This window comes from Mastomys coucha, unplaced genomic scaffold (genome assembly GCF_008632895.1).
Source record: "Mastomys coucha isolate ucsf_1 unplaced genomic scaffold, UCSF_Mcou_1 pScaffold18, whole genome shotgun sequence".
In the NCBI taxonomy this organism is placed as follows: domain Eukaryota; kingdom Metazoa; phylum Chordata; class Mammalia; order Rodentia; family Muridae; genus Mastomys; species Mastomys coucha.
Genome location: NW_022196900.1, coordinates 13,898,645 through 13,910,992, shown reverse-complemented (window position 1 = coordinate 13,910,992; position 12,348 = coordinate 13,898,645). Strand labels below are relative to the sequence as shown.

Here is a 12,348-nt window from a genome sequence, read left to right as displayed (position 1 = left end):
CCCCCCCCCCCGTCTGTCTTTCTTTCTTCCTTTCAGTTATTGCAACTCTGCTCAGCCATCTCTGACAGAGGGGCTTCGCTCTCCTGCCCCTCCCCCTTTAGGAGCAGACTTTGCCAGCCTGTTATTGGTTCCTCTGTTAGAGAGGGTGAGTGACCTTTGGATAGGTCGAGAAATTGGACCAGTTGCGATTCTGCCAGAGGGAAGAAAGAGAAAGTGCCCTACAAGTCCCTGTCGATTTCCACAGGGCCTTGTGCATTGGCACTGCTCTGGAGGGTCCCCTCCTTGTCTCATTCTCTGCTGAATATTCCTGGAGAAAGCAAAGTGGGTGTAGTAGTGGCCAGGTGGGTGGGGGGTAGGGATGGTACCTGTCAATTCAGGGTTTATTCCAGCAAGTTTCTCTTCTTTCATTGTACCTGCTTTTAATTCTGCCTGTGTACTGTGTACATTTTTTGACTGTCTCTTGGAACCTGCTTACCCCTGCTCCAGCATCAGCGATGGGCATCTGCTTCTCCCAACAGATCACCCTCAAGCCAGTTTAGTCACATGTCACTCAGTGCTCTCTCCGAGTAACAATAAAGAAATGCATTTGCTTGGTCCTTGTTTAGAAAGAAAGTTAGTTGCTATGTTCAAAGCCCAACTGTTGACAGGAAAAGACAAGGTATCACATATGGATTGCGACTCTTAGATTTCATATGCCTGGCTCATCCTCATGGTCCAGTGAGGCACCTCTTATGGTACCCATTTCACAGTTGGCAATGGGGCTCAGAAAAATCAGATACTTTGCCCACAGTCTTCTAGAGGGTTAATTGATCTCAGTGTAGCTTGAAATTGGAGGCCTCTAAACTCTGCAGCTTATGTTCTGGTTTGCTCCTTCTGGTGATGACTGCAGTAGACCAGAGAGCCTCAGAGAGTGTGTGCATTAGCCAACCTGACAGTGGGGCTGAGAGCATGAGTGAGAGCTGACATTCATGCCATATGTGGGTAAGAGAGAAGGCGTACAAGACAAGAGTGAGAAGCAGAATGGAGGGGGGATTGCAGCCACACATAGCACAGGCCAGGGGCTTGCCCTTGCCAGCTATAGCAACTCTCCAGTGAGCGCAGTCACCTCACCACCATCATTTAGCTCACAGAAGGGTGGAGGTCAGAAATAAATGGGTCCAGCTGATGATGTGACCATGGGCATCTGTGTAGTGAAGAAAAAAAATAAACCATGTAAGAGAGGTAGGAAGAGTGATAAGATGGCATTTTAAAGAGAGTGGGGTGAGTAGACTCCAAAGACAGAGCTGCTGTATTCCTAGAGAAGTTAGGACACTCTGCATAGAAGGGCAGCAGATATAAATCACAGGAATGGGCATGCTTGAGAGCATGCCCTAAGGTCCACGAAGGAAGCCAGAGGAGTTAAAAGAGGGTATTTAGTGTGGCTTTGTATTTGCAAATGACTACATCCTAGCTGTTGGACTGAGGAAGAGGCTGAAGGCAGAATAAAGGGATGGGGCGGGCATTGCAACAGATGGAGACCACACGGTACTGGTCCATTTGTTCACACAATGACCTCAAGCACAACTGCTCTTCTTGGCCTGGAAGATGAGTGAAAAGGCTTACCCTTCCCTGTGAGCCAAGGGCAAGTCACAGAGAAAGTGTACAGTGTGAGCTATGGTGAAGGAGAATGGGCAGGAATTCTCCTCAGGCAGGTGCTAGGGGGAGCCACCAATTGGGGATGACTATATAAGAAGATACTGCAGGTCCCAGCACCATAGGTAGAGGAAAGAAGGCCTTGGCTAATCACCGCAGGGCTTTAAGGTTAACGTTAGACACTGTATGTTCTGTAACATTGCTTTTAGGTTAAGAAAATCAAGTGTTTGTTTCTCTCTTGTTCCCATCCTTCCCTGGGCCCCTTGCTCTCTCTCCTTTCCCTTCCCACCCGGACACCAGCTGTTCAGCACAAAGAGCTGGAGCGACATGCGGCAGGAGGTGATGTTTCTGACCAACGTGAACAGCTCCAGCTCCTCCACCCAGATATACCAGGCTGTGTCCCGCATCGTGTGTGGTCACCCGGAGGGTGGGGGCCTGAAGATCAAGTCCCTCAACTGGTATGAGGATAACAACTACAAAGCCCTCTTTGGAGGGAATGGCACCGAGGAAGACATGGACACCTTCTATGACAATTCTACAAGTGAGTGGCCGTGTAGACCAAAGCCGCATCCTCATCCCAAGCTTAGGTCTGGGCTCATCCTGTGTCACCCAGTCGTCATGGCTTCCTTTATTCTGTGTGGTTGCAAAGGTTGTCCTCTCTGTTTGCTCTCATGACATTGCTCCTCGAGGACAAAGTCCTTGATAAAGGAATCACTCTCAGTTCTTTGAATAGAGGGCCTAGTCTTTCTCACGTGTTTAGTAACAATACCCAAAAGATGAATGAGTGATTGATATCCAATCTTCCCAGTTCTTTTCATATGTGGACTCTAAAAGAAAAAAAAATGCTACACAAAGCAGGTAAGAAAAGAGGTTGCTGGGGGCAATAGAGGGATGGGGTGGTTGGTTAGAGTACAAAATTTACTTGTGCAGAATGTATAATGCAGGAGAGGAAATGGACAGTGTAGGGAAGGTGTGGTAACACTGTGTTATATCTGTAAACTTGGTAAGGGAGTTCGTCTTGATGTTACTGCACAGATTCAGTGGGCTTCTACACGAAGTGACGGAGATATTAATCAGCTTGGCTAGGTTGTGTTAATCACATCATAGCAGATACGTGTATCAGCTTGGCTAGGTTGTGTTAATCACATCATAGCAGATACGTGTATCAGAACAGCAGGTTGTATTCTTAAAATACGGATCATTTTTGTTGTTCACTAATACCTGAGTGAAGCCAGAAAACTTAAAAATGATGAGATATTTTAATTTCATATTATTTTAATTATCATAATTATCATATAATAGTATATTATTATAAAATAGAATAATTATAAAATAGTATAATCATTATAATTATAGCTATAATTTTATTATTATATTCCTGTGAGGTAAGCTTTACAATAAACACCTAAAAGTGAATAATGGTAATAATAGCAATTACAACAACTACAAGAAAAGCTAACATTAAAGCAAAATTTCCTATGCATAATGCATTCTGTTTAAATTACCTATTTGATTCTCACAGTAACCCTGCAAGAAAGGTTCTGGAACCTTAGATTTCATGGGCCCAGAGGTTAAGTGTCTTGGTTAAAGCTGCATTCCTAGGTAATCCCCAGGATCTGGGATTCAAGCCCAAACCCTCCTGGCTTTTTCAGGTGAACTATCTTATTAATGGTGGCATGTATACACCATCAAACCCAGACATTCTGGGTGGTAAAGAATCCTGTAACTCTTTATCTAGAGGTGGTGTGTCCTGCGCCTCGTCATATGCAGCATCTGTCCAGTGCTACAGTTCTAACAATGGCCTCTTTGCCTTGAATATGCCACCATTCCCTATTTCCAACCACAGGCGAGAAGTGAGACAGCTTCACGTGTGGCTGTCACACAGCCTGTGCCGTCTGGGGCACAGCTCTCTAGAACTTTACAAGTTGCTTTATAAGATGGTGGTGTAGGCAGTTTTATGAAGCCATGTTTTCTTCCAAGCCTCCAGATCGATCCAAGGGCATCTCTTGTTTACACAACAGATAGAATTGAGGGCTTGTTTCCTTTAGAAATAATTCTGGCTTTGGAGACAGAACACAGCGATAGAGTGCTTGCATACCATGAGTGAGGTCATGAATCATTTCTAGTTTGCCCCTGGACGCATTATCTTTATTATCATTTTCTCACTTTTTTATCAAGCAGCTTCGAGAAGTTTCATGGTATCTAAGCATAGCCCATTTTGTCTGTTTGAACTTTGGATATTTCAGTTTTGAATTTTTATTAACTATAAATACTATTTGTGATAGGATCTATTAATTTCTAAGGAAATGCCTGGCTTTTTCTTGATACTAAAGTCTAAATGCAGTCCTCTGGCTTCCCCAGGAAGCATCCTGTTTGGGTCCAGTGAAAAGCACTGTGAGGGCTGACATAAGGGTGTGGAGCTAGAGTTGGGATGGCACATGCATAGCCAAAACTTTCCTTTAGATCAGCTCAGATGTGAGTCTGAGAGAGGGCCTGATGATTTTGAGGTCAAGTAAAGACCTCACTGGAAATACCCCATCTAATGCTCTTCATAGTTCTGCCAAGTGGATGTTACGAACTTTCAAACTCTCGTTTTACAGCGGAGCAAACTGAGGCTCAGCTGAGGAAGTTATCCGCTGCATGACTGTTAGGTGATGGGCAGGAGGGGGATCTGCACCTTGCACCGGCTTCTGGGCTCCCAAATCTTCTGTTTCTGTTGGCAACTGGCCATGATATAGAAGTTCCTGTCTGTCCTCTGTCTTCTTTGTAGCTCCTTATTGCAATGATTTGATGAAGAACTTGGAGTCTAGTCCTCTTTCTCGAATTATTTGGAAGGCACTCAAGCCACTGCTTGTTGGAAAGATTCTCTATACACCTGACACACCAGCTACACGGCAGGTCATGGCTGAGGTAAGCTGTCCAGGCTTAGGACTCTGTCCCCATAATCTCCCCAGAATTAGGGGTAAGAAGTGAAGGCAGCTTCAGATATCTGGAGTCTGCCGAGTTTACTCTTGGCCATAATGGGGCTTTTTAAAAACAAAACAAACCACAACAAATCCACATGTAATCTCGGGAGCCAGAGCCCCAGCCCTGAGTGTTTGAATTATATCTATAGGAGGGATTTCTTGAGGAAGGGGAAGGACTGGGCAGAGGTCTGTAATGGGTGGTGTTTTTTAGTGAATCTTGGAATGCTCATTGCCTCTGCCTCTCTTCTATTTGTATGAATCCTGGTTCCCTACTTGATTCTAGGTCAATAAGACCTTTCAGGAGTTGGCTGTGTTCCATGACCTGGAGGGCATGTGGGAAGAACTCAGCCCCCAAATTTGGACCTTCATGGAGAAGAGCCAAGAGATGGACCTTGTCCGGGTGAGCTACTGTCCTCGGCTTTGCTCGCTTGATCTTGAAAAGGTTTCTGGACATCTTCCCAGAAATCCCTGAGATAGCAGTTCTGTCAGTTGAAGCAATTGAGATGAGCTGAAGCCACACAGCCAACGCTTCTGTAGAAGCAAAGGCCTCAGTGCAGCGATAGCCCTGGGTATGCCAGCATCGCTGCCCCTCATGGTCCAGTAGCAGCTCTGCACAAAACCTGGTGAAGAGCAGAAATGGAGTAGAGTTTGGTGCTTGCAGGACCCTTGAGTCTTTTCATTTGGGCTCTAGTCACTGAGGTAGGAGCAGTATGCCATGTCTCAGAAGGAGGTATGAGAACAGAAGCATGATCAGGCATGCAGACAGGTCAGGGATTCTGGAACTCCAGGCTCAGAGAGAGTCTAGCTCCTCAGCCCACCGCTGTGGAGTGGAGGAAATGGCACTTAACATGTAGGAGCCACTTGAAAGGGATGCATGCTCCAGACATAAGGAAGGATCAAAGGGAGAGCAGCCTGAGAATGCAGTGTCTCCTTTGCATCAGCAGGAGAGCCGTTTAACCACCTCATCTGGGCCCCAGTCTCAGCCAGGATCATTAGACCAAGTCTTGTTGCCATGGCGAGGAAGGCCACTTCCTTTTATTTCTTCTGCCGTTAAGAAGCATGGGAGGATTTTTGCCAGGTTACTGGAATTGAACCTTTGTGCCCTTAGGGTTGCTGGGTTTTTAGAGGCTGTGTACTTCTTTGGGAGTTTAGGGGTGCTCCTGGTCCCCTTGGGGGACAGGTTACTGATCAAAGAGCGTCTGGAGATGAAGGAACCAGAGTCTCCTTTCACGCACCAGTGCCGTTACACCGTGCAGAATGCTTAACTTGGAGCCTTTGTACGCGCGGGACGTGGGTGAGAACAGTCAAGAGCAACAGCCATGTGCTTTCATGCCGAGTCATGGCGAAAGTTGACACTGGTGGTGCATTGTTCTCCCGTGAGCTCCAGTCTTTCTCTTCTGAGGGATTCGTGGGATGCTCCCACCGGACACACTGCAGCACGGACCCTAGGCCTTGTTTCCTTGGCATCCATATTACTACCTCTTGGGATTGTTCTGTATCTGACAGTAAAGGGATTTAAGAGAATTTTAATTGAATTGGGCATATGTAGATGTTTCCCTACACCTTTTAAAAACAACAAAACAAAAAGCAGGGTCTCCCAGTGTAATTCAGACTTGTGTGCAACTCACTATATGCCCCAGATGATCTCAAACTCTGATGGGAAGCAGGTCTTCTTTTCCTCATCATGATCCCTAGGTCCTAGAGTTAGGAAAGACCATCTTTTATTTGGATTGACCAGGAGGATTACTTCCCTAAACTAAGCATTAAAAGTGGGCTGAGTCTAGAGACAGGGTTTTTATTTGACATCATCAGACCCTATCTCAAAAGAGAGGGTAATACAGTACAGTGGGTATGCTGGAATCAATGCCTGTTTTCCAGCCTTGCTTTCCCGAAAGCTCCTTAGCTACCTTAATATCCTCAAAGTTCCATTTTCCTATTTGTGAGATGGGCCGTACCAAAGCCACACCCTTGTGGAGTTGTGTCAGTTCTGGTGCCTCTAGATCCCTCAGCACACTACTATTAACTGTCGTTAGAGTTAAAACAACCTGAGCTGTCTGGTACAGTGGGAAGTTTGAAGTCAGAGGTCTGACTTTGTGTCTCAGCTTCTCACTTAGTCTTGGCCAGCATCAGTCATGTCAGACTTCAATCTTTGTCAAATGTGCTCATTACCATGAACTTGATGATCACTGTTCACGTGTCCTTCCTGGAATGACAGACGCTGTTAGACAGCAGAGGCAATGACCAGTTCTGGGAACAGACGTTGGATGGATTAGATTGGACTGCCCAAGACATCATGGCATTTCTGGCCAAGAACCCGGAGGATGTCCAGTCCCCAAATGGCTCTGTGTATACATGGAGAGAAGCTTTCAATGAGACCAACCAGGCAATTCAGACAATATCTCGATTCATGGAGGTGAGGGTCTACTGTGCATACGCTTTAGCAAAGACTAGGGCCTTTTTTCCCTTTGAGCTGTTGCAATAAAGTTATAGGGAGAAGGAGAGCTTAGAATGAATGTGTGGTGTCACGTACAGCTATGTCCTGCAGGCCTGGTAAGCAAGATAAACACCAGATGAATAGCCTAATGATCGAATAGGCTTACTTCTAGATTTGTTTCAGATTGACTCCAGTGTTTCTGTTATCTCTTCTAGCTTTTTCTCTGTTTTGATATTCTAGATCCTAAGGATAATAAACTGTAATATTATAAAGGCATTATTTACGAAACTTATCTAATCTAATTTGGGACTGATAAAACTCTTACTCTTTAATCCTAAAAATGATGGAAAGGAAAAGGGCTGACTAGAATGTTTTTTTCTGATCTGATTTTTAGTTGCTTAGATGCTGTGACTCAACATTGCTAAGCCATGTAGCTAAGAGAATAAAAATTGCTAAGAGAATAATTCCCTCACACAAAACAGCAAGTACCTTTCAGTATTTCACTTAAATCTCAGTTCTAAGCTTGGCTGAAACCTGGAGAACTACTTTAGAGATGGGTAGGTGGTGCAGCTTAAGAATTCCAGCAGCTAGTTCCTGCCTCTCGGAGGAAGCTGAGTTCTGGCTACCACTTGTCTTTCTGGTTTCCAGTGTTCTAATGAGGCTTCCTTCTCTCTGTCAGTGTGTCAACTTGAACAAGCTGGAGCCCATCCCGACAGAAGTCAGGCTCATCAACAAGTCCATGGAACTGCTGGATGAGAGGAAGTTCTGGGCTGGTATCGTGTTCACAGGCGTTACTCCTGGTAGTGCGGAGCTGCCCCATCATGTAAAGTACAAGATCCGGATGGACATTGACAACGTTGAGAGAACTAATAAGATCAAGGATGGGTAAGTTGAAACACAGTCTTGCAAAGCTCAAGAACATGATTTGGATGACTTTTGTAATTGGTGGTACTACTGGATTAAGGAAGGTCAACAACAAAGCGGCCGCAGCATGGCTTCAGTAAAGTTCCATTGCTGGGGACTGTTATTCAAAGGCTATAAATTATTACTCTTTCTGTTTACACAGTCCTGTTCCAAAGACTAACCTAAAGGACTTAAAAGTCAGGAGAAAGAAAAATAAGCTGATAGGGTCTCCATGCTAGCTATACATATTTTTATAAGAGGCAGGCAACCGATAAGGAAATTCCAGTATGTCCATCAAATGCAATGTTAGTCACCAGAAAAGAGAAAAGAAAAATATGCCCCATAAGGAGTCTATCCATTGTGATTGTTTATATCTAAGAATCTATGTACTTGTCAACTGTAATAAAGAATGAGAGATAGAAAATTAGAAAGAGTGTCCGAGGAAGTGGGGGTGGGGGAACTGTGGGTAATTGGATTTTTCAGAGTGTGCTTTGTAGGAGTGTTTCATCAGCTGATGTTTGGTTTCAGGTACTGGGACCCTGGTCCCCGAGCTGACCCCTTTGAAGATATGCGCTATGTCTGGGGCGGCTTCGCCTACTTGCAGGATGTGGTGGAACAGGCCATCATCAGAGTGCTGACAGGAACTGAGAAGAAAACGGGTGTCTATGTGCAACAGATGCCCTACCCCTGTTATGTGGATGACATGTGAGTGCACCGACAGGCCAACATCTTCCTTAGATAACCAGGTCCTTGTGGAGAGTGTGTGCATGTGCATGTTTCTTCACGGTGTGAGGGTGAAAGCAAGTAAATAGGAGATCCTAGAGACACTGACCTTTAGCAAAAGCCCAAGTAGGATTCTGCACCCGCCCTTCATGGTTAGTACTTAGTAAAGTAACTTACCTTTACCTTATTATCACCCTAACCGCTTCCTAGTTATAAAAGTAAGCCCCTTAAGAAATTTTGCATGGCTATACTCTCAAAGCCCAAGTCTCATGTCTGTCTACTGCTAATGAGACATTTGGTCATTTGAGAATTCAGTGGGCCGACCCTGATGTGTTTTTTTTTTTTCCTCTAGTATGCAAAGCCTTGGGTTGATGCTGGGCTTACACTTTTATTTTTCCCATGCCTTTTTCTCTGTGCCTCCAGTTTTCTGCGGGTCATGAGCCGTTCAATGCCCCTCTTCATGACTCTGGCCTGGATCTACTCTGTGGCTGTGATCATCAAGGGCATTGTCTATGAGAAGGAGGCTCGCTTGAAGGAGACCATGCGGATCATGGGCCTGGACAATGGCATCCTCTGGTTTAGCTGGTTCATTAGCAGTCTCATCCCCCTGCTTGTGAGTGCTGGCCTGCTGGTGGTCATCCTGAAGGTAAGGTGGACTCACTTACTCTTCTTGACAAGGAACTCTTGACCAGCCTAATAATCTAGCTAAAGTGTAAAGGGTTTTCTGCATCATGTGGGCTTCCCTCTGTTCAGGATTGGGGAAAGCCAGGGAGGGGTAAGGGCTTGTGCCAGTCAACCCACTGGGTTAATTAGTAGCTAAGTAGCTAGAACCCAGGGCTCATGCTTTTGGAGAAGCATGAATTTACATGTACCACACTATGTACTCGGGAGTTTATCCTTTGGGGTACTGGGTGGGGGTTATTTCCAAGTTTGTAAACTCAACAGTCAGAAAGGCAGATGCTGTTAAAGGTTTGGCTCTCTGGAGGGAGAGGCTGAGGCAGACTTTGGAATATGGATAATTATTAGGGATTAGTATCTGGAGGGATGGAGCATGTGCTGGGTTAGGCAGAGGGAGGAGTTGAGCCATGATTCAACAGCCCAGTGGGATGTTCTGGAGAACATACAGTTTGTCCAAGAGTTTCTGTCATTGAGCCAGTCACTGGATGGAGGCTCATGGGACTCACCAGGGAAGGGGTGTTCCAGGGCCTGTTGGCTCTCCTAGCTATGACAACAGAGGTACTAACATCTGATTGTCTCTTACCTGCAATCTAGTAAGCCCTCCCTACCCCTTAAAGTTGAGTCTGGGCAGTGAGGTTTTGCCTCACACACAATTCTACTCTTATGCTTTTTTGCTTCAACAGTTATTTCATACGAAGATGCCTCTTATAAAAGTTAGTGTTTTGTAAGAAAGCAAGAGAGCAAAGCAGGAGAATGTAACATTCGTCCTAATACCAGGCACAATATATTACATATGAGCACTCACTGATGCCAAGCACTGGTCAGAGGACATGCTGTGAATTGCCCCAGCATATCCTCCCTACAATAACCCATTAAGTGCTCAGGGAAAGTCAGAGCCTCACTAAAGCACACAAGGATCCCAGAACCAAGATTTATTTGCATGGTGTTCTGAAACAAACTCTTTTCTCATGCTCTGGTATCTGAGGGCAAGGACCTAAGCCTTGTGACAAGGGTAGGGACCCTGTGGCCAGTGTGTGGGAACTGACTTAAGTCAGCTGTGTGTTGACAGGGCTTGGTTCAGTGTCCACAGTGACTACCGATGAGCTCAGAGCTCAAAAGATCCACAACACTATAGATGAGAGTATGAATGGAAGACTTTGTATCTACCAGGGAAAAGTTCAGGTTGCCTGGCCTTTTCCCTAGGCTTTTGGAGAGAAAGGATGCGTGGGCTGTTGTCTCACACGACTTTTTTCTTAGAGGCAATAGTTGTCCTTAGACAAGGAGAAGCCAAATTCCTTGATCTCTGTGAGAGACAGAGAACAAAATTATCCACTAAGATTCAAGTAGAAAGTCCCAGACCTTGTCCTTAGCCATAATTCTGCTGTGATTTTTCATGCGTAGTCTCTCCAGTAAGTTATTTCTCCTGGGCTTCATTTCCTCATCAGAAAATCAAGCAGCATGGTTTCCCCGCATTAGCTCTGAAAGAATTATGTGTAAAAACCAGCATTAAGATCATGTAAGTGACCGGGCTTGCCAAGGCTACACATTTATCCAGACTCTTCCTCTCCAGTTAGGAAACCTGCTGCCCTATAGTGACCCCAGCGTGGTGTTCGTCTTCCTGTCCGTGTTTGCCGTAGTGACCATTCTACAGTGCTTCCTCATTAGCACACTCTTCTCTCGTGCCAACCTGGCAGCAGCCTGTGGGGGCATCATCTACTTCACACTGTACCTGCCCTATGTGCTGTGTGTAGCATGGCAGGACTACGTGGGCTTCTCCATCAAGATCTTTGCTGTAAGTCACTCATGTCTCTCTGCAGAGGTTGTAGTCCTGGTGTCCACCCCCCCACCTCCCCAGGGAGCTGGATAATCCATTTGTTCTCCCCTCTTACTGAATTGTTTTCCTTTGCCCTTAGAATAAATACTGGTTGGATTTGATTTTTGTCAGAGATCATCAGATTGTGCCTCAAATTGGTTGGAGATACATGACATTGGGGAATGGATCTAGTTTAGGCAGTAGATACCATGTCCACCCCTTATCTTCTAGTTCTTTGGCCATAAAAGCTCACAGCAAAGTCATGTCCATGGACAGCTTGAGGCCACAAATGGCTCATTCATGTCCCTTGTCTTTCTTGTATCCATTGTGTTGTTTGACTTGGGTAATATTTTCCAGACTGAACAAAACCAAACATGACTTACCCTCCCACAAATCCCTGACCGGGACATTTTAGTCTTTTGTGAAATGTAGGTGTGTAGCCTTTAAGCATGTGGGAACACCAATAAGAGCCACTCACTACCTGCCCTCTTGGGTCGCTGATAAGATATTAGGCTCTCAGCATGCTCCAAGTGCGGAAGGCTTGAGTCTCTTAGATGTAAAAGCCTTGAAGCAGCTTCTCTGATCTTGAATATTCAATGACTGATCAGTGTTAAAAGTCCTTGATGAATGTCAGTATGAGGCTGGACAGGGGACAGGATCGTTGAGCCTTGTAATATCTTGGGAAGCGTACAGTTCTAAAGTCTCACCTGCTCTCATGCATACATTTCTGAACCGTGTCTGCATAATGAGTGCTTATAAATGAAATCATTTTATATGTTGCAAGAGAGTCCGCTTCTCCAAAGGGACTCTAGGAGAGTACTTACGGGCCTTCTAATTGATGTAATTTGCAAAGTCAGACTTCTCAAGGTGGAATTTACATCAGAAGAGGAAAAAATGAGAGAGGCAAGGACATACGTAGATCAGTTCCTCTTGCCTCTTTCTCTCAGAGCCTGCTGTCTCCTGTGGCTTTTGGATTCGGCTGTGAGTATTTCGCCCTTTTTGAGGAGCAAGGCATTGGGGTCCAATGGGACAATCTCTTTGAGAGCCCGGTGGAGGAGGACGGCTTCAATCTCACCACTGCAGTGTCCATGATGGTCTTTGACACCTTTCTCTATGGTGTGATGACGTGGTATATCGAAGCGGTCTTTCCAGGTAACCCAAGCTTTCCATACTGCTTTGGCTAACTGATGGGGGCGGGG

The 12,348-nt window shown here is 45.4% G+C and overlaps 1 protein-coding gene across 1 annotated transcript in view; it reads left to right on the top strand.

Annotated features, from left to right (window-relative positions):
- Nucleotides 1-12,348, top strand: part of Abca1 (ATP binding cassette subfamily A member 1) — a 121,797-nt gene that overhangs the window by 65,643 nt on the left and 43,806 nt on the right. The window contains exons 9-17 of the mRNA XM_031377412.1: nt 1,933-2,173; nt 4,403-4,542; nt 4,882-4,998; nt 6,814-7,011; nt 7,712-7,917; nt 8,464-8,640; nt 9,082-9,304; nt 10,907-11,128; nt 12,097-12,301. Coding sequence (XP_031233272.1) covers nt 1,933-2,173; nt 4,403-4,542; nt 4,882-4,998; nt 6,814-7,011; nt 7,712-7,917; nt 8,464-8,640; nt 9,082-9,304; nt 10,907-11,128; nt 12,097-12,301 — 1,729 coding nt within the window. The remainder of the gene's footprint in view (nt 1-1,932; nt 2,174-4,402; nt 4,543-4,881; nt 4,999-6,813; nt 7,012-7,711; nt 7,918-8,463; nt 8,641-9,081; nt 9,305-10,906; nt 11,129-12,096; nt 12,302-12,348) is intronic.